General features: G+C 55.3%; 1 protein-coding gene across 2 annotated transcripts in view; it reads right to left on the bottom strand.

Moving 5' to 3' along the window:
• Positions 1 to 22,436, bottom strand: part of ITPK1 (inositol-tetrakisphosphate 1-kinase) — a 167,291-nt gene that overhangs the window by 39,652 nt on the left and 105,203 nt on the right. For both annotated transcript variants that reach the window (XM_044232310.1, XM_044232311.1), the window contains exon 4: positions 5,334 to 5,451. In XM_044232310.1, the coding sequence (XP_044088245.1) occupies positions 5,334 to 5,451 (118 nt within the window). The remainder of the gene's footprint in view (positions 1 to 5,333; positions 5,452 to 22,436) is intronic.

Here is a 22,436-nt window from a genome sequence, read left to right as displayed (position 1 = left end):
TGAATAGGGCCAGACCTGCTGAACCACCCCCCACAGAGGTGATGGCAGCCCCCCACCCCGGGGGACAGATGCACCAACGACTCAGAGAGGCCCACGTCAAATGAGGAGCACTGAGGCCAGGTCTGTCAGTGCCAAGGTCTGTTCTTTTCCACGACTGTGTGTGGCTGCTCTGAAAGGGAACCGACTGGATTCCCAGCTCCTCGGTTACTCTAGCGGACAGGGACTCTGATCCTCGGTCAAGCAAACCCGACCTTCTCTGGGCCATGTCATCTCCTGAACACCAGAGGGCGCCCCACAGCGCCACTGGCTGGCAGTGGAAGTGCACCTGTCCCCAGGCAGCAGAGCCCACTGGACAACCATCCAGGCTTCAGCTTTGACCTCCGCTGGCCCCTGCTGTCAGGGACGGTGGGGTTGAGGCCGCAGTACGCCCACAGGTTCAGGAATCACCAGCTAAGAGCACAGACGGACAGAACTGTTCAAATCCCAGCTCTGGCCTAAAGGGACACGCACTTCGGTTTGGAACCTTTCTCACTGGCTACACTGCGGATGCAATCAGCTGGGGCGTGCTGTGCTCCCAGCAGCGCCGGGCATGCGGCAGGTGCTCCCCCAGGACCTACCGCATGCTGACAGAGCAAGCTCAGACAGGAAAGTGACCTGCGGAGGCCACACGATGCAGGGGACACAGGCAGTCTAAGGCCCAAGCCTTGACTCCAGGCCCCCTCCCCCACCTCTCCTTTCCCACCCCCAGGCCTCTGCCCCACCCCCAGCTCCATCACGGCCCTCCCACCCCACAGTCTTCACCCAACAGAGGCTCTGTGGGCAATGAGTCCTCCAGGCTCTGAGGCATGTTCCTTTCTCTTCACTTGTTGTCTAGATCACTCCGTTTTTCAATCCAGTGCCCCAGCAGGGCTCCAAAATGAGCCCTGATTAAATTCCCATAAAACCACAGGCAGAAATGCTCCCATCCGTGCTGTATACCTCCCTCCCTAGGGAGGCCTAGTGTCCCGAAGGCCATCTGTCACCTCCAGAGCACATGTCACGCGTCACCCACCACTGTCACCAGCTCTGAAGGGTCTCTCGAGCCCTCTGTCCTGTGGCCTAATGCCCTCCATCAGCCACGGTCCACCGCCATCCCCCAGGGCTGAGAACACCAGCTTGTGTCCTCCAACCAAAGCACAGCTTTCTCTCGGATCGCTTCGGCCAGTTCAGGAGGCAGCTAGAGCCTTGCCCATAATTGCTCGACCTGCGGTGGCAGAGCCAGGCCCTGGTCTCGGGGCTTCCATCTCAAAATCTTGGCCTTATGCAGCAAAGCAGGTAGCAAGGAGAGAAGAGCATGCTCGGCAATCATGACTTGTTGACCCAGCCTCCCTCGCCCTCCCCCATGCCTGTGCCAGGCAATGTTCCATTTCTGGGAGGTTCCTGCCCTTGGTTTGAACTGGATCCAGGTTCAGTGCCATCTGTGCCTCTGGCTAAGGGGAGGGGGTGCAGCCCCGCCCACAAACAGTCACTCAATTAGAGAACCCTGTGGCCCAAATACTCTGGGGCAGGTCACTCTGCAAGCCTAGGGACCTCACGCTGCTTTGAGCTGCTGTGTGGAAGGAATTTACTGCCAGGGTCACAGGCTGAGGCCACTGCCTCCCCGGCCAGCTGGAGGAGGAATGGTCTCATTCCAAGAGTCATTCACCCCTGGGTTCCCCAGGTAGCAACCCACTTCTCGGAAGGTGAGGGGACAGACAACCTGCTGTCCCTCGGAACTCATTCTCCCCCTTCTTCCACAGTGGCAAAGTTCCCAATTTCAGCTGAGCACATGGGGGCCCAGAATAAAACCCACATTTCCCAGCTCCTCTGCAGCTCCGTGTGGGACTCAGTCCTGGCCAGTGACGTGTGGACCGAGCACTGTGTCATGGCTGTCAGAGCCTTTCCTTAAAAAGATAACCACTGCTATCTCCCCTGGATTCCTTTTCCTCTGTCCCTTCCAACCCGCAGGTCAAGACCCTGGGCATGATGGCTGGAGTTTCGGCAGCACCACCGTGGACCAGCAGGCTCGAATCACAGAACAGTCAGCTGGACAAAGTCTGGGTCCTTCCTCTGGGCTGCTCCATGAGAGAGAAATGAAGCTCTATCTCACTTAAGCCACCGTTATTTCAGGTCTCTGTTGCTATGGCAACTTCAGGGCTAAGCAAATGGGCAGGTTTGAGACTGATGGGTTTGAGGCACCAAAAGAACCCCACCTCCCCTCTGGGCTCTGAACCAGAAGAGGATGGACCCTGGGAGCAAGGAATCAAGCTGGCATCCAGATACTCAGACTGGGAGCTGGGGGCTCCGGGCAGCGGGCCTCCCCTGTCTCCACAGCTGATGCTCTGCGTGGACCCAGAGCGTGGACCCCAGCTCCAAGTGCTCCGCCGCCTACCGGGGAGGCCGCCACCCCCACTGCAGAGCAGGAAGGCACCTCTCCGCGGCAGCCTCCCCCCGCCTTACTGTGCAGCTGCTCTGGCTCTCTGAGGCAGGCACAGCCACCCTGGCATGAAGAACGGTGACACCCCCAGGAGGTCTCCAGCAAGCCCCTTCTTCCAGGGCTACGGCAGTGTCACTTGGGCTGCTCGAACTGTCTGCGGAACTTACAAGGTAATTATGGCCATTTGCAGTGCGCTTAACTGGGCTGCCTCCAGGAATAGCAGGAGGGGGGCGGGGGAGTGCTGGGGATATGCCTCCTGGAGAAGGTTCTCTGCATCTGCGGGGAGGAGCCCGGCTCTGGGAGGCTGGCAGGCGAGAGCCAGCACTGCTTCCATAAGAACGGCCGTGGGGGTGCGGAGGGGGTCAGGAAAAGGCTCCAGGAAATCCCAGCTCCTGCCCACCCTCCTGGAAGAGTGCCAGCCCGGCTCAGTGCACGATAAAGAAAATCCAGGGTACAGCAGTCACGGCCCACCCACAAAACAATTCCTGCTAGCCTAGGACCAAGCCTGCGTTAGGGTTCGGTCAACATGTTCCTGCCCAGCATGGAGGGGGCTTCCCCACCACCCTGCAGGCAGCTCCTGGACTGAGGATCCCCGGGTTTGAGGTTCCTTGGACCCAGCAGAGTGGAGGCTGATTCTCTACCCACAGGGGGTCAGCTGATTCTCTATCCCAGCCCGACACATGTGTGGCTCTGTGTGGGTCACCTTTACACCAGGATATAGGTAATGGCCACTGGAACCTGTCTCCAGGCCATGTCTGCACTGATCTAAAATGTACGCTCATGTCCTCGCTCACCAACCCACACACCTTCCGTGGGTGCCCATGGACGACGTCCCCAACTGCACGAGGCATTCCACGAACCTGACACTGACCCAACGTCTGTGAGGCACACACAAGCACAACCCGTCCCTGGTCCCCTGCCCCCTGACTGTGCACAGTCCCACTCCGGGCCCAGACTCACCCTTGACCCCAGCCCTGATTCTCTGCCCATGAAAACTTGGAGAGACTCCAAGCTCAGCCCCTTCCAACAGAATGGGCGCTGTGCCAGCCGCGGACATTCCCAGGTGGCACCACGTGCCAGGACCCATGCTAAGTGCTCACCAGACGTCATCCCAGTCATCTCAACCGCAGACCCTGAGGACAAACCACTTCTTATCAACATCTTAACAGGAAACAGGCCTAAGCTAGGTAAAAGGACTTGGCCAAGGGCACAGCAGCAGCAACATCCCAGATTCAGATATGACCTCAGTCTGTCTCCCCCCAAAACCTGTGCTCTTTGCTCTGAAAAAAACCTTCTCAGCGGTGACTTCCCTGACCCTACTGGTACACAACACTCTTCTCGTGGACTTGAGGACAGGAGATGTGGCCGCTGACCCACGACTCCTCCCACTCACTAAGCAGCCCTTCTCATCAGGATCGGATGCATCTCCTGTCCCTTCACACACAGCTGGTGTCGAACACGCACAACTCCTGGGATTTCCTTTCCAGAACCGAAGTTTAGCCGGAACATCCCTACAGATCGTTCTCGTCTCAGAGTTCTAGTTGGACCCAGGGAAGGAAGGCAAAGCAAAGGGCAGCTGACATCATCACTGACCATTCTACACCCAAGGGGGAAAGGGTGTCGGCGTGCTGAAAAGACGCTGCTTGGGGGCCGGGCTTTATGCCACCTGCCGAACACCAGGCACCCTCAGGAAGAGGCCCGGACACCCCCTCCAGGACGGCCAGTCCAACACCCAGTTCTTCCACAGGGCCTGCTCCCTAGAGAAGCAAGGACTCACCAACTCTCATGGCCCAAGGTCCTTGAGGACAGGTGCTTGCTAGATCCACGGCCATCTGGCCACGGACAGGTAAGTTAAGCTTAGGGGCTGCGGGCTGACAGCCTGAGTCGGGGGAACCCGGTGGGATGCTGACTCCGCCACACACAGGCTGGGTGATGCGGGCCCGTCTGCTACGCTCTCGGTCTGCACTACCATCTGCGAAACGGGGAGGGTGACGGCCCCCACGTTCAGGAGTGTGGAAAGACAGAGCGCAAGGAGAAGGCTGAGCCCTGGTCCGGCCAGCCAAACTCTTCCTGCCGGTCCCACTGTCACACGAAACAAGAGCTGGCCAAGTCACCACCCAGGTCAGGGCCAGGCGGGCCACCGTCATGGTCTGGACGGCAGGAGTGGGGGCTGCCTTTCCTCAAAATTAAACGAAAACTCTCAGCAGGGAATGCAGGGCCAGGCAAAGAGAGCTACGTTACTGTTAACAGGACTCCTTCCAAAAAAGCCCTTCTCACAAAAACAAACACCTTGGGAAGGCCATCCAACCTCTCCAAAGTGGCCAGGCCCAGGAAGGTGGGGAGAAAGAGTCCTCAGGGACGAGAGGATGTTGCTGGCAGGAAAAGCTCCCACAGCTAAGCGGGAGGCTCCTGCGTCGAGAACAGAGCGTACCCCGTGAGGTCCAGCCGCCACAGCTGTGACACAGCTCCACAGCTTTGATTAAAGGCCCTTCAATCTCTGTTTGTCTCCATTGCCCGGTTACACAACTCCCCTTCCCGGCCCGCTGCTCCGCTACCCTGCTCTCTAACCACTGTGTTATCGGGACACTTCATCACCACTCTGTGGGTTCAAGACAACAAAACAAAACCGTCCTGAAGTGGCTGCAGCCGCTCTCTTTCCCGAAGAGCACCCTGAGGCTTTTATTTCCTAATTCTGCTGGTCAGAGGAGGGGCGAGGCCCTCCCAAGAACGTGTGACCCTGGGGAATTCAACTCCTTCCTGCCCCAAAGGGCTTAAAAAAGATCAGACACGTCCCCTCCTCCCACCCCCATGCAACGACCACCCTGTCACTGCAGGGGTGGGCCACGTGTGACGTGGGCCAAGCCACGTGTGTCCCTACCTTTCATGTAGGCCTCGATCTTCCGGATGAGCTCATAGGACTTGGAGCGGTCGAGGAGGGTCCTGATGGCAGGAAGGGGGTCCAGGACAATGGTCTCAGGGTGCGCATCGATGTACTCCTGAAAGGAAAACACACCTCTTCTGGTTGGAGGCTGGAGGCCGAGTTAGAAACGAGTTTTCCACAACATTCCATCCGACATGCCCTCACGGCATCCATCCCCCTTCTCCCTCCCTCTGCCCCCCAGCCCTGACTTCACACTGTTTGGGGAGGATGCCTTCATGCTCTTTGCCCCAGTGGGATCACATGATGCTGGTTAGACCAATCAGCACCTTCCACCCTGGCCATAGGCTCCAGAACAGATCACGTGACCCAAGTCGGCCCAATCAAACGCAGGCTCCGTGCTCTCGCTAGGAATGCTGGGACAAGACCATTCTCTCCCACACCGAGGGGACCAGGCAGCTGGGAGCAGTCACCCTGAAATCTGAGGGAGAGGCCCGGCAAAGCCAGAACTGAGAACGAGAGGCCATCCTGAGAGAACAGAGCCATGAAAAGGAGCACAAGCAGGCTCGGGTCAACTTGCTTGGCTCCTGGATAAAGCCTCACCTGAAACCAGCTCTGCTGCCCTTGTGGATGACACTCGAGGAGAAGGGCCCAGAGCCCTGCATGGATAAGGATTCTGGGGCAGGGCCGGCGAGAACAGAATGAACGCTGGGATTCAGGCAAGGATCGGTGTGGAAGGCAGGATGACAAACCCACCCCAGGGCGGCCCCCGACCCTCAGGTACCCCCTACAACGTTCTTCTTCTCTACCCACCAGCTTCAGGGTAGACTGCGAACACGCAAGCAAGACTGTGACCAAATCAGCCTTTAAGGAATTTAGGGTCTCCCTGGGGAAGTAACAGGCACCTGGGAGACGAGAAACTACCGTCTCTGACAAAATTCAACAAGAGACCGGGCAAAAGGTGTCTGGGAAAGGAACACAAGGATCCCAGCCCTGCCCCTCGGCACCTCTGTGACCACAGGAGCCCAAGCCACATCCGTGGGCCACGACAGCTCGGCAGGCAGATGCAGTAAATGGGACCATCCGCCTGGCCCCAGAACACGGAGTCCAAGAACAAAAATATGGAATGCTGGAGGAACAAGAGGGGGCTAAGAGGAAAGGCTGGGTGGAAGGGAGGCCATTCGCCAGCTGTTGTTATTGTGAGCTGAATTGTGTCCTCAACCGATCTGTTCGAGTCCTAAGCCCTGGTGCTTGTGAGTGTGACCTTATTTGGAAATAGTGTCTCTACGGATAGAAGCAAACTAAAATGAGGCCACAGAGGATTAGGATGGACCCTAATCCATTGACTGGTGTCTTTAAGATGGGCAGTCTGGAAAGAGACACACAAGGAGAAGGCCATCTGAAGATGGAGACAGTGACTGATGTCGTGCCTGCCAAGGACCACTGGCCACCGTGGGAAGGCAGGACAGCAGCATGGGGCAGATTCTCTCTCAGCGCCTCCAAAAGGAACCAACCCTGCAGATACCTTGACTTCAGACTTCGAGCCTCCTTAAAAAGTCCCTGTTGTTTTACGCCACCTAGTCTGTGGTACTTTGTCAAGGCCACCCCAGGGAATGAACACACCAGCTTAATTCATTCCCCTGCCCACCCAGTCTACAAAATCAGTCTGCGAGGTCAACAGAGGCCAAGGAGAAAGCCACAATGCTTCTTTTCAAGTCAGCCTTATCAACAAAAAAGAAAGCACCATTTGGAATTACTCTTTTTTTCAGTGAACCTATTTTGGTTCCTCGTAACCATTTTTAAGAGCTCTCAACACAAAGCCAGAGATTTCTATCTCCTTCTCCTCTGAAATCTGCTCCCCACCTTGGGTTTCATACCAGAGTATCTGCTTATGGGCTCATTTGTATCTTTTTCTTTGAAAGTTTAAAAAAACTTCTCTGTTCCTGCAGGGTGGCCGGTACGTGCCGGTGGGGAGCCTGTCTTCCCACCCTCCCACCCGTGAACTCTGTGGGGCCAGCACGCTCTCGGCGCTTCTCCCCACATGCCCATGCTACAGACACAAACACAGAAGACAAGCCACCTTCCCCCTCCTCCCGAGAGAGAGGCAGCCGTCAGCGAGTCACTCCACTGGCCCACTTCCCTGCTTATACAGGACAAGCCTGTCAGGCGATGTGGGCAAGTCCACATCTGCCACCCACCGGGGCCACAAAGACAAGCTGAGAAGTGTCCTCAAGGAAGGAATATCCAGAGCTGCCTTCAGGCCGGGGGCCGTGCCTAGACCTCCTCTCTCTAGCCTCAGCCTTGCCTAATGTCTGCATCTCCCCATGGCAGGCTCCCTGTCAGCAAGACCCGCTGTCAACACCGTTCCATTGGCCCAGGTCTACACTGCCATAAGACGATGTCATTCACGAGACACCAAGGTTCCTGCATGCAGATAAAATTGCATTACTCTCTTCATGTTAAAAGGTCAGCCACACGACAAAGTGCGTATCACTCACGGTGCCCCGGGCATCGTGCAGAGTACTAAAGACACACAGATGAATGAAAGCCTTCTGGGCTTCCCCTTATTGGATCTATAATCGTGGCCAACGAGTTCATGTTCCAGGTTACAACCTAAACGCACTGAACTGTCCCCACAACCCCTCCTCCTCTCCTACCCCAACATGCCAGGAAGCAACCCGGTGCAGAGGAAAGAGTGGGGGCCCAGGACTCAAGAAACCCAGGCTCCCACTGTTAATCACCTTCCAGGGTCGCCCTGGGCAGGCCACTTGGCTTCTCTAGGCCTCAGTTCCCTCACCTGCGACTTAAAAGCCTACACTGGAAAAAACCAGAGGACTGGGGGCGCCTGGGTGGCTCAGTGGGTTAAAGCCCCGCATTGGGCTCTCTGCTCGGCGGGGAGCCTGCTTCCTCCTCTCTCTCTGCCTGCTCTCTGCCTACTTGTGATCTCTCTCTGTCAAATAAATAAAATCTTAAAAAAAAAAAAAAAAAAAACAAAAACGGAGGACTAGTGCTTATGGAGGCAGACTTCAGGGCCGCACACAAGGGCTGCTTTAGAAGCCACGTGCCGGAGGCCTTATGGACGATGCTGGCTGCCTGCCTTCAGCAACGGGCCGGTATCAGAGGTGCTCGCCTCAGTGGGCTGGCCCAGATCTCCCCACCAACTGAGTCCCCTGAAGTCCACACATGCTCCTTCCTCCCCCTCGAAACCCACCCCCCAGTCCCAAGAAGAGTATCCAAGTAGTTGTTGGATCTGGTTGCACTTTTCTGCGTTAGGGCAGCGACCTTTAAAGAGAGAGAACTCCGAATCATCAAGACATGAATTTAAGCCAAACTCACGAGGGAAAGAAGTTAGAAGAAATGAAGGGGGAAAATATCTGACAAGCAGGCGCCAACAAGCTTTTGACCCGGGATGAATGCATCAGTATTAACAGAAGAGTTATTCCTAAACACGATATTTTTGGGGATGAGGACAGAGAAGGCAAAGAAAGAGTTTTTCCAATGGCCCCGCTATCCACAAGTGGATTTCCTTCCAAGCCTTTCAGCTTATCTATTGTACCACAGGCCTCATGCATTTTTCACAAGACTTTTAGAATTACCAAACAAATTGCTGGAAGGGTGAGCGCCCTGTACCATTTTATCACCACTCAGAAGAAGAAAGGCCCAAACGGTCTCCATGACAAATGGTAAACACATGTTCCTTTAGAGCGCCCGCCGCACAACACCTACAAAGGGAGCCTGGACATGACCAAGGACCAGCCCGGCTCGAGGCAGACTGAAAAGTGGGGAAAGCAGACACAGCCCCCGTCAGGGGGCCAGGAGGAGGGCTAGAGAGCGCAGACTATTTGTGGAGGGGACAAAGGGGCAGAGGCCGGCCAGGTGTCCCCGGCCCCCGGCCCCCAGGCCCAAGGGATGATGGTGCCAGGAGGGACCCGGAGCCCTCTCTGCTGGGCTGGAGGAAGTCGACCCTTCCCCACTGCAAGAGTGAGCCCAATGAAAGGATCGGGGCTGCCACAGATGCCATTTCCTCTGCGGTTCCATGTACGGACAGGAAACAAGCTGGCAGATGCAAGGGTTTGCTCTTATCTGACAGAAAATGCAGGCAGAAGCCCCAGATTCAAATCCTGCCTCTCGCACTTACCCTATATCTGTGAAAGAGAAACTGCAGTTTATCTCTGAGATTCTGTTTCCTGGTGTGCAAAATGGGCATTTTTATTCCCAAAGACTCGCCTATCTATTAGAGAGTGACCGTGCACACACGTACACACACAGGAGGGACAGAGGGTGAGGGAGAAAGAGAGTCTCAAACACACACACACAGATACCCCACCCCACCGAGTGTGAAGCCTGACCTGGGGCTCGATCTCCTGACCCTGAGATCATGATCTGAGCCAAACTTAACCGACGGAGCCACCCAGGCACCCCTGCATTTTAAGTAAAACCCATCTCAGGGAGCTACTCTGGGCAACAAGACCCGGACTGGAAAAAAGAGGATTCTCACGGCTGGACAGCACGTGGGCTCTCGGCACTGCACCTGGCCCAAGGTCTCTGAGCTCAGCCAGCCATGCCCCATGCAGCCGACTGTGGGGCAGACCAGCCCTGCACCTGGGGAGAACGACAGGGCTCTTCCGGATGGGGTCAACCCTCCCACTGATGCCCGGGGCACCACCCAATCCCCTGGCCTACGGCAGCCCAGGCTGCAGGGCGCATCCCTCTGCGGACAGGTCCTGGCAGAGCCCACAATGCCAGTGGCACCCGGCCAGCCGGTCCCTTACGGGGGCGTGGAGAGAAGCGCCCGTGCCCAGTTCCCGCCCCCTCAGTTCTCAGACATTGGGGACTTTCTGCCCCCCCACCCCCAACCACTGCAGGCCCCTTTTTCATTTTTTAGAGATACATACTGAAATTATTTACCGATTAGATATGATGCCTAGAATCTGCTTCAAAGTAACCAGGCATGGCGGATGGTGAGAGACGTAGGTGAGGCAGAGAGAAAACGAAGTGGCCGCATGAGGCTACTTCGTGAAGCTGGGTGACGGGGCGGGGGAGGGCGCTGCAGCCTTTTCTGGAGTATTTTTAAACTTTGTGTAACAAAAAAACTGGGGACAGAATGGAAGGGAGGAGTGAAGTAACCAGGTCCTCCCTTTCTTCAAGCCCACACACCCCTATAGTTGTGCCAGAGACCGATTCAAACACCAACACCATCTTTCCCGAAGGACCAGGAGGCAGCCAGCCAGATGGGAAATGCAGTGAGAGATTATGGAAAAGATAATAAATAAAAATAATCATCACCGTAATTTTAAATAACAGCAGCCACCATTTACCTAGGACTGGCTGGCGACGTGCGCATTGCTGGGAAAATACTCTTTTTCAAGCACGGTGTCTTTTCATATAAAAATACGATGAGGCGAGAGCGCCAACTATAGAACTCGTAGAAGAATGCGTGGGTTTACCTCTTCGTAGCCTTGAATCAGAGAGTCGTTTCTTAAGATACGGTACCAAAAGCAGAACAGGAAAAATAAACTGGGGCGCCTGGGTGGCTCAGTGGGTTAAGCCGCTGCCTTCGGCTCAGGTCATGATCTCAGGGTCCTGGGATCGAGTCCCGCATCGGGCTCTCTGCTCAGTAGGGGGCCTGCTTCCTCCTCTCTCTCTGCCTGCCTCTCTGCCTACTTGTGATCTCTCTCTGACAAATAAATAAATAAAATCTTTAAAAAAAAAAAAAAAAAAAGGAAAAATAAACGGTATGTCCGCAACATCAGGAGCTTGTGCGAGTCAAGGACACCACTCACGTGACACCTGGCGGGCCTCACCTCGTGGTGCTCGCGACCCAGCCACTGAAAGGCCATCAGCCAGCGCAGCCTAACCTCTAACCTCCGTGGCAGGACTGGGCAGCTCAGGCCCAGTGGACTGTTCCAGTAGGGTCGGGGGAGCTGGGATAGAAGCAGCAGCACCACACAGAGCCCTGGAAGCCCCTTCTCCTCTCTAGGCCTCTGGCACCTCTGTAAGGTGAAGGCCAGTCTTGTGAAGAGGGGACATGCACTGGAGCCAGAGGCGGTGAGAACTGGGGTAGAATCCCGCCTTCCCCGCCTGTGACTCTGCCTCCAAAAGCCTCGGTCCTCATCTGTAACATGGGGACCAGAGCAGCTCCTACCTCACAGGATGTTTAAAAAACAAAACAAAACAAAACAAAAAAAGGTTTATTGAGATAGATTTCAAATACCATGAGATTTACCCACTTACAGATTATAGTCCAAGGATTTTAATATGTCGACAGAGCTGTGCAACCATCTGCACGGTTAATTTTAGGACATTTTCATCACTTCAAAAGAAAAAAAATAATCCGTATGTTTGAGCTCTCCGTTTCAATTCACGCATTCCCATCCAGCCCCTGGAAACCATTTCTGTCTCTACAGACTTGTCTATTCTGGACATTTCATACGAATGGAATCAAGTACGGTCTTTTGGGACTGGCTTCTTCCACTGAGCGTAATGTTTTCAGGGTTCATCCCTGCTGTGACACAGGTCTGAACGACGCTCCACCGTGTGGAAATACCAGGTCTGTTCATGCGTTCATCAGGGGACAGGTCTCTGGCTTGTTTGCACCTTGGCATTACTACGTGTAGCGTTACTACGAACATCTGGACACAGGTTTCTGTGTGGACTGTTTTCATCTCCCTTGGATTACACACCAGATTTTCTTGGGGTAAGAATGCAAAAGATCACAAAACTTCTCAGCCGCTCAAGCACAGAGGTTCTAAAGGTAGCAATCACAGAAATCTACCACGGCACACAAAAGAAACCAATTTTCTGATTTTCCAAAGCTGCAGTCACACAAAATAAACGCCAGATTTGATTCTCAAAGCAATCTCTGTGACCTGTAGCATAAACAACTGTATTTTTATTCCCATTTTATAGATGAAAAAGCTGAGTCTCTGACCGAGGCAAAGTGACTGGCTCAAGGTCACATAACCCACTGGGGCTCTGCCAGGATTCGAAACCACCCGTTACAAGGTCAACCCCACAGCTTCTGCAGCGCAACCCTGTCAGCTACCCCAACAAGTTATGTGGCTAAAGTGCTTTTTAATTCCCACAAAGCCTAAGGACCCTTTTTGAACCTCAGTGCTGGATAACCTGTGCACAATTCCATCGGACAGGTCTAGAACAGGAAAGAGAGGACCAAAGCCTGGGGCCAGCAGGGGGTGGGGGGGGTGGTTGAGAGGAAAGAGGCTGAGAGCGGTCCAGACCTCCCGTGGACAAGCAGCCTCTGCCGGGTCTCTGGGGGAGGCTGGCTACCTGAACGAGAGCTTCCTGAGTATTTGCACTTACAGAACAAATCTTATGCAAGCACTGCAGCAAGAGTAAGCCCGGCCTATGTTCCAGAACTCTCCATCTCCAGCGAGGTGGGACAGGAAGCTGCACAGGGAAGGCTAAAAAAGGAGTCACATGTAGGGCTGGGCAAGCTAAGTGCCAGGTTCCCCTGCCAAGCATTCTGCACGTTAACCTGAAGGCTGGAGGGAGAGGCGGAGGTGGTTTCTAGGAGGAGAATTAGAGGACTGAAGTGAGTTCCAGAAAAACCCTGCTGGCCAGGAGCAGTGTGGGAGGACCAGACTGGAAGCCACTGATGAAACAGGGATTTGAGAGCATTAACTTGTTGGAGAAAGTTCATCTCCAGCCTCCTTCTTTCCAGAGTCCCAACTCCCCACCCCCGGGGGAAGAGGTCTCACGAGAGGACAGCAGGTCCTCACTGAGAATGCAAAGAGAAAGAAGGGGCAGGGCAGGGCGGGAAAAGGCAGGGAAGGAGTGGGGAGCCCATGAGTGGCTCTAGGGAGCAGCTCTGCTCTGCTGTTTGATCTGGTCATGGATAGGCGGTGTATCTGGTTTGCAAAATTCGTGAAGCTGCTCACTTATCTGTACAGCTTTCTGTGTGTATTATCTTCAACGCATTTAAAAAAAAAAAAAAAAGATAAAGAATGAGCCAAAGCACCAGACTCTTCAAACAGCAAGGACCTGCTCCAGTCCCCACTCTGCTGTGTGGCCTGCCTTACACTTATACTCTCTGGGACCCCAGCCCCCCGTGCGGGGTAGATCAAGGATGGAAAAGGGGGGCACCCACCCACCACAGCTCCCTGGGGCCGCGTCAGCCATCACCACCACTTGGGGACCACAACAGCCTTCTGCACTAACCCCAATGGGATTCAGAATCCTGATCATCACTCAGTTCCAGAAGTCAGACAAGCATGGGCACCCAAGACGAACCCCACACGCCATGCACAGAACAAATGCTCCAGGCTGATTCCTTAAGACCCCATGAGTCAGAGTTTGTGTGTTTCCGTGAGCGCTCAGTCACCAAAGAGATGCTGGGGAAGACCTGACGTTCTTCCCTGTGGCTGTTAAAAATTACTCACCGGGCTTTTATGGGAAAAGAGGTAACCTTGGGCTTACTCAGCATAATCTCACTCCTTCTGACTCTTCCTGAGAGCACAACCCGAGTCCAGACCTTCCAGCTGATGGTCACAAAGGCTGGCCTTTGAACTCGCTCCTTCCACACCAAGTGGTGGATGAAAGACAGGAAGCATCCAGTTCCTAAAGTCTTACCACTGTGATGGAGGTCCTGGCAAGACGCCAGAAGGAATTATTATTATTATTTTTTAAAGATTTTATTTATTTATTTGAGAGACAGTGAGAGAGAGCATGAGCGAGGAGAAGGTCAGAGGGAGAAGCAGACTCCCCATGGAGCTGGGAGCCTGATGTGGGACTCGATCCCGGGACTCCAGGATCATGACCTGAGCCGAAGGCAGTAGTCCAACCAACTGAGCCAACCAGGCGTCCCAGAAGGAATTATTATTAATAATTGCAGTAATAACGGTAATGATAGCAGCTAACTTTTCCAGAATGCTCACCAAGTACCAGACTGTTGTACACACTTTGAGGAATGGACACACTCAGAACAACCCTATGCAATAGGTCCCATCAGCAGCCCCATTTGACAGGTAGAGAAACTAAGGTTCTGAGCCCCTCGGCACCTGGCCCAGGCTCTCCCAGGATCCAGGCCATCTGGTTCCAGAGCCCTCTAGCTGGCAAGACAAGGCATGGGGGGCCCTGGCTAAAGGAGAGGCATCTCAATTTTAGCTACAGCTAGAATTTCTCATGTGCATTCTTTTAAAATTTATGTTGAAGAAAGAAAACTAAATCTTTCTCACAGTCAGCCAACTCAAGCCTAAGCTGCGAAGCACCCCAGCAAAAATGGCAACACAGCTCCCAAGTTCCTTTCCCAGAAGCAGAGTCACAGATGGTCAGACCTTGTGAGACCTAAGGTCCCTTAGTCCAGCCGGTCTTTTCAGAAAGAAGAAAGCAGCAGAAACTAGCCAGAGGTCACATGGGGAAGGGGCAGAGATGAGACCATAACCTCATATGTTCCTTCTACTACCCCAGGGTCCTCCCTGGCTCATTCTGTCCCAAACGTCCCAAGGAGCGACCACCATGGGCTAGAGTCTCTGCTTCCGTTCCCAACCCTGGATCACAGACAAACTAACAACCACCAGAAAAAAACCACTCTTAGGAGAGTACAAAAATGACATGACCAGATGCTAGAGCCCACAACAGCCTCTGGGATAAGATCCACGTGGCACTGAGGGAAGATACATGTAGGATCTGAACGCACAGAATGCCTGCAGTGGACACCCGCTGAGTGAAGGAGTAGGACCAGCGGGAGGAAGACTAATAGATGAAATGGTGTCCTGGGCAATCATACCTTCAAAGGCATGGTACTCTTCTGCAGAAAGTGAAACATGCTCCTGGGAGATCAGCTCCGCATGATGAGGTAATGACCCATGCTGAGCAAAGACTGCTGGGCAGGACAGCTAACGAACACTCTGGGCAGACTACTGAAGCCATGAAATCAACAAGATTTCATGTTCATGGACATGAAATCAACTGAGGCCTGGGCCAAATGTCCCCCAGCCTTCCTGGCACCACCCAGAACACCTGTCTGTTCATTATACCCTATAAAAAACCGCAGAGAGCCTGAGAAATCCATGCTAGACCTAGGTGTCTTGGTGCAACACAATGTGCCAGGCAGCCAACCTCGGTCCTGGCTAAACCAAAGCACCCATGGCTATTCAAGAATCATGGGCCAGGCGTCTAAAGAGGTAGCCAGGTCTGGCATAGAGCTGGGGCTAGAGATTCATGCAGCTAACCTGTGGGCCAAGAGAAGGCTGTGGCAGCATCCAACACATACCAGGGGCAGGATTGCCAAGTCCAGCCACACAGGATGACATTCACGTAGTCTGCCACTGAGCTGTGCAGTACACAACCTATGTAACAGTCCCTGACCATCAGCCAAGGCTTAAGCCTTCCAATCACTGGCTGAGCACCTCTTTCCACCCAGCACCACCTGGCTGATCCCAATTCTAGCACACGGACCCTAAGACACTGCAAAAATTAAGGCAAAGGCCGTCAAGAAGTTTCGGTTCAGGGTGCCTGGGTGGCTCAGTGGGTTAAAGCCTCTGCCTTCAGCTCAGGTCATGATCCCAGGGTCCTGGGATCGAGCCCCACGTCAGGCTCTCTGCTCAGCAGGAAGCCTGCTTCCTCCTCTCTCTCTGCCTGCCTCTCTGCCTACTTGTGATCTCTCTCTGTCAAATAAATAAATAAAGTCTTTAAAAAAAGAAGTTTCGGTTCAAGTCTTAACACTGACATTAACTTTATGCATCCTTCTGAAAACCACTTAAATCATCTGTACCTCAGTTTTCCCTCCTATAAAACAAGTAGGCTGGAATAATGCATTTTTATAATATCCTTTCTGACTTTGAAGTCCTAGGATTCTTGGATGCTGTGAAGAGATAAATGAATGAAAAAACCTCTCCGGGCCCTGGAGTCTAGGACCTGCGGCCCTCGGGCATACACAGTGCAGTGACTGAGCAGAACCCAGTCTCGTTAGGACAGTGACACGCATGCCCATGACAGCGGAGGGAAGAGAGTGAGCAGGACAGGCACACGAATGACAGACGGCCAATGGCTCTGCATCAGGGACAGACATCAGTTCCCCAGCTCAAGCAAGACCACACATACCCAGACCGCCTTTTAGAGCAGCCGCTAAGAGGACTCCCCAGTTCTCACGGACTCAGCCCTGGCATGGGGAAGGCACCTCCTCACCTGCCACGTCTCTACCTTTTCTAAAATGGCTCCTTGAAGAGAGCGGGGCTGCCATGTCCTCAGCCACCTTGGTCTTAATCAACCCTGATCCTATTCTGGAGAGGTCGCCAGTGTCTGAGCACTCAGCCTGAGGCCTCCCAGGGAGCACAAAGCCAGGAAGGGAGGGAGCCCCTATGTGTGCACGCTCGTGTGTGTGCATGTGTGTGCATGTGCGTGCATGTGCACACCAGAGCCGGGGTACCTCTGCAAGCTCAGGGAGGCCACATTCCAACCATCCTCACCAGAAGCTCCTAAGTGCAGAGAGACGCAGGGAACGATCCTGTCACCACACGGAACGCACAGGGGCACGGGTCGGGGCACTAATCTAGCCATAGGCGGAGGGAAGCGGAGTGGGAAGCAGAAGGGCAGAAGGACAAGAGAGAGAGTTTCCAGACGCCAGGGTCGCTGAACCACCAAGGGTCACCGGCATGGACCACAAGGAGAACAGGCATTCCAGGCAGAGGGGACAGCACAAGGAAAGGCGTGGGTGGAGGGAACCCCTCATGACTGGGGAGACGAGGTCTCAAAGAGGAGTTTATGTAAGGCAGAAAGCAGGACAGACAGCGGGAGACACAGCAGCCAGGGAGTCTGGACATGATCCTAAAGCAACAGGGTCCCAGCCGAGGAGGCACAGGGCTGGCTTTGAGTTCTGCAGTGACCTGTCTATTGGCATGTGAGGACCAGGGACTGAACTTGGAAGGGACAGGCCTGAGCAGCGTGTCTGACACAGAGCTGGCATTAGAGGCATGGGTGCCAGCCTTTGCCATTCCAGAAGGACCGAGACACTGCCTGACCTCTGGCATGATTTGTCAGAGCCAGAGAAAGGAAAATGATGTGCCCCTCAGCCTGGTTGCTCTTCAGACCTGTTATTTAAACCCATGAACCCAGGCTGGGGTGGTCAGGCCCCCACAGCACAGGGAGCTCAGAAGAGAAGGCTAGGTGTGAACACGTGAGTGCCAGACAGAAGCGAGGTGGCCTGGGGTCAAGGTCCAGACAGGCTGCGTGAGCCTGGCACAGACGCTGCCCTCGCCAGGGCCCTGAGAACCAGCAGCAAACACTACAGAATGGGGAACCAGCTAGGGGTGCAGCCCCCGATTTTCCAGAACTCACGGCCAAATTCAACTGATGAGAAGAAGCATGTCCAAAAGTGGAGGATAACAGACCAGCCCTAGGTTGGTAGGACTGTAACCGGCTCGACCCTATGGGAAGAAACCGGACACCAGCAAAATCAAGAACACATGAACTCGGCGTCTCTACTTCCAGGTATCTATCCCACAGAACTCCCCGCGTGTGCACACGGACGCATGTACTAGGGCATTTCATCACCAAGGCATGTTCCAGAAACATCAGTAGAGAGCTGGTTAAGGGAAGGATTTAAGACCAGTTAATGGTATATCATGTAGCCATTAAACAGAATGAGGCAGCCCGAAGGGCTGATGTGAAATCATTTCCAAGATCTACTGTGGGAACAACGGCTTTGTGTGGGGAAAGGAAGACCATCTTTGTTCGCACACAAAAAGGCTCAAGGTCCCGGGGAACCGATGGCTGCACCAAGATGGGAAGTGGCTGGCTGGGCAGCAGAGGTGGTGGGGGAAGACCCTGACATTACCAAGACCAGTCCGTCAGGACCGGTGAGAGCCACCCACAGACGACACAGGGAAAGCCACGCCTAAGGAATGCACCAGAATCACTGTCCACAAGATGATGGCGATTTGCTGTCCCAGACGGGGCATGAGGTGGGAGAAACACTGGAACATTCACGAAGGGCATGGCAAGCTTCCACGGAGCAGCAATAACCACCCCCACACCCGTCCCCGCCGATGAACAGAACAGTCACAGAAAAAGGGGCTCGGAGGGGACAAGAAGCCAGAGCCCCAGGCCCCAGACTCCAGAATGAGCTGTACAGACTCATACCACTGACAGGGCCCAGGGGAGCCCCTTTCCGGATGAGGGAAGGTGCTTAGACAGTGCCGTGTGGAGCAGGGCTGGGCCTGAGCACCCCCCTAAGACAGCAGGTTCTCCTGGGCGTGCGACTCTGCATGCCCGCCTCAGTGTCCCTAACGGGCACCCCCATCCCAGAGCCGGCTGCCCCCCATGGCTGACTGTCCACCTGAGTCACCCCAGACAGTCTCACGTCACGTGCCTTGCTCAGCCACTGGGCGAGCAGCCGGAGTCCGACAGTGTGGTCCTGACAGGTGAGAAACTTGTTCACAGAGCGGACAGAAAAGTCCACGCATGAGCTCCCTCCAAAACATATCCCCAAATGCTGAGGAAGACAGGGCTGGAAGTAAACAGGATGCTCCATTATCTAAGATGGCAAATGCCTTCTCCCTGCCCTTCCCAGCCTCCCTCTCTGTCCCCAGACTGCAGCACCAAACCTGTAAGTGGGCTCTCCATCTTCCGTCAGCAGGAGGCTGGCTCAGGGCCGGACTGGACTGTCCACCGACGAATGTCCCATGCCCTATTGAGTGCCATGGCCCTACTCAGGTCCTCTGGAGCCGGGGAAAGGACCCCCAGGGCTGGATGCTGGTCAGAACACGTCCCCTCACAGGCCAACGCTGAACCAGGACAGACTAGCACCTCCATTCAGGGATCCCTGTGGGGGACTGGACGGGGTCCCAGCAGTCCCGGGGCCCCCCCCGTCAGAGCCAGCAGCTGGGCAATGTCAGGACCAGACAGAGGCAGCGGCTGCTTGGGCCCCGTGCTCCTTAAGCACCTGTGTTAACACCCCTGTGCACCCCTGCCACACACGGGCCCCCACGAGCACCAGCATACCCCCTCCATGCCCGCATCCCCCTACAGCACCCCCCAGGTGGCTCCAGTGAGCTGTGGAGCCGCCCGTGCCCTTGGGCCGTGGGCCACTTCCCAGGACAAGGCCACAGGACTGCTCAGCGGCCCCACCCACCCACCCGCACCTGGGGCCCACCCACCCGCACCCAGACTTGAACTCTCAGTTCCCAGAACCAACGGAGGCCTCCCCAAGGCCCGCAGGCTCCCCAGGGCTCTGCTGGGTGTGCAAGTGTTACTCACAGAACTCAGGGTGTCCAGCCTGCTGTCAGCGGGGCGGGGGGTGGGGGGAGTCATCGGGGAGCAGGGCAGGGTCTGCGGGGTGCTGCTGAACTCGGGGAAAACCAGGGGCCGCTCTAGCCAAACATGCCTTGGCCCCTCAACTCCACACTCGGTGCCCCCAGCCGCACCCCCCCAGGCTTCCTAGCTTCCGGAAGGAAGGCCTGGCTGCCCCACCACATAAGCACCACGCGCTCGTTACATATCCCCCTCCTCCCCAGCAGGAACCCTGATTCAGAAGGTGACTGACTCCCCTCGGCACCCTGCAGCCCCCCCTCTAACCCGCAGCCGTCAGGCTCACTAGGTTCCTCCAACCCACCCACCCAGCCCCCCACCACCTTCTTCAGGGTCCTCAGACCTCTGGGCCTGTCTGGCCAAAGGACGCTGTCCCCTGGCTTGCTCCCCTCCATCAACAGACCTTTCAGGCCTCAGCTCAAACGTCAACTCCTGAGAAAGGCTGCAAGACCAGGTGGTAAGAACTTCCCTGTCATCTACCACAAGCCCCAATTTTTCTTATTCCCAGAACTTTCTGTAACTGGAGACCCTGTTACTTTTTTCTCTGCTTGCTTGTATTTTGTGTGCATTCCCTCCCTCCCTCCCACCCCACCCCCACACACCCAAATACAATTGTGTGGGGGCAGGGGCTGAGTCCGCCTGATGTGATGTATTGATTACTGTATCTGCCATCTTTGAAGATTTCTGGCACACAGTAAGTGCTCAATTAAGACTTGGCTGAATGAATGAGATAATAGATCTGCGATGACTGATCCTGGAGATCAATGAATAGACTGAGAGACACGGGCCAGGTCCGGGGCTGGAAACCGGGGGGTGTGAGAGAACGGAGACAGTAGGCGCGGACCCCAGCAGCAAGGGGCTCAGGGAGGTCCTCGTGCCTCAGAGGACCGAGGTCAGCAGAGGCCAGCTTGACTGGTGAGCGGCTTTGTGACTGACCCAGGAAGGCAAAGGAAACCACAATGGCTTTATCGTGAGCACGCAGCCCACACGAGAAACACGGAAGCAAGTCAGGAAGTCATGGCCCCAAAACAGGCCAAGAGAATGGCAGAAGGTGACCTTTCTGTTGCAGGTGTTGTTGAAATAAGAGCCCATGAGACTTCAGTCCCCTGGTCTGAGATCCCAATCTCCAAGACCCAGCTGCATCCAGCGAGGCCTCCGTATCCACGCTTTTAAAACAAAAGTGCCTTCACTTATGCGTGGAAGCCGTCAGAGCCGCTGCGCTCTGAGAAAGGCAGGGGTCTCAACCAGGCGCAAATTTGCCCCCCGGGCCACCAGAAGCCATTCAGCAACAGGCATTTTTGGTTGTCATGATCGAGGGTGGTGGAGGCCAGGGATGTCGCTGAACATTGTACCATGCACAGGACAGCCCCACAATATAGAATCGTTCAGCCCAACACGTCAGCAGTGTCAGAGCTAAGGAACCCTGAAATCACATGCATAAGTTCTTTCTTCAACCTTGGAAAACTTTACTATTAATAAAGTTAGTATATCTAAAACCCAGCATACCTCAAACCCTGTGCCATAAAATGCGGACGGCCCACACACCACCGTGAGCTGGGTCAGAGCTCAGGCTTCCGGGGCAGCTGGCCAGCTCGGTGGGGAGGGGCTGGAAACAGGGTCATGAAGTCGTGGGCCTGCCTGGGGGGCCAGTCTTCCGCTCTCCACAGGAAAGGCCCTGCAGACAGCTGATGGCACTCGATGGCACCAACCCTGTGGGGACCAAGAATGACTCACTACCCCCGCCTGATCTGGGCCCACAATGGGCAGATCGTGCCGCCATCTCCACCACTGGGGGACTGGCCTTGTCACCCAGGGCAGGAGTCCTGAAGAGCCTGACCTCTTGGCCACCCCAGGCCAGGACCTGTCCTCTAAGGCCAAGGCCACCGCCAAGGCCCAGTCCTGACCCCCAAGGCATCTGCAGGCTGCTGTCCATCACCGCACGGCCCCAGCTGTGTCAGAGGCAATCCCAGACGGTGACCTCATCCCTCAGGTGACCCTGAATCGCTGGCCCTCCCCCCGCCCCCAACTCCAAGCTGCTGGCCAAGGCTGCTCTGAGGCCTACTTGGAAGAACTGTGAGTGACAGATAATCCAGCCCCGGTGGTACTCTACCTGAGCAGTCGCAGGCGAGTGCCTTAACTTCCCTGGGCCTGCTTCCTCACCTGAAAAAGGGGGAAGTAAAAATTCCATTCTCCCAGGGACGGACCTCTGCACAAAATGAGATAAGAGATGTGGAGTGCCCAGAGCACATGAGGCCAGCTGGGACCTGCTCGGAAAGCGTGGCGTCTCGCGGGCCTCCTCGGAGACCGCGCGAATCCCTCGCCGGAACCTCCAGCCGGGAAGCCCACGTGCCACTAAGCTCTGCTCCCAAAGAGAAACTCACTTGATTTTTGGCGGGTTTAGATGTTACCTCCCGAATCAGGTTAGAAGGCCCAGAACCACAAGATCATGCTGCTCCTGCTTCCACTCCATCCCTCCCACGTGCGGCACCGAGCCCCAGGCTGGCGGCTGCCCAGGGAACAACTAGAGCGGACAACTAGAGCCGGTGCAGCTGTGAAATCGTTTCTGAGCCCCAGGGGCCGGGGGCAGAGCGGAGCCTTGGTCCCGGAGGTGATCACTGCCGCTCACGACCACCGCCTTTTGGGTGGGGACGCCGCAGCAATCAAGGTCCTATCCCACACTGTCATCCTGGCATGTGCCCAGGGAGGCAGGCAGGGCCCCCGAGGCCCTGGTGGGGGGACTGGTGAGAGGCGGAGCTGGGCACAGTACCTAAGTCCCTTGACCTCCACCCAGCCCTGCCTCCAGAGTCACTGCCCATCTCCGGTCCCGGCACAGAGGAC

The sequence above is a fragment of the Neovison vison genome, chromosome 13 (genome assembly GCF_020171115.1).
Source record: "Neovison vison isolate M4711 chromosome 13, ASM_NN_V1, whole genome shotgun sequence".
In the NCBI taxonomy this organism is placed as follows: Eukaryota; Metazoa; Chordata; class Mammalia; order Carnivora; family Mustelidae; genus Neogale; species Neogale vison.
Note: the sequence above shows the minus strand (reverse complement) of the source record. Positions and strands in the feature narration are given on the sequence as shown.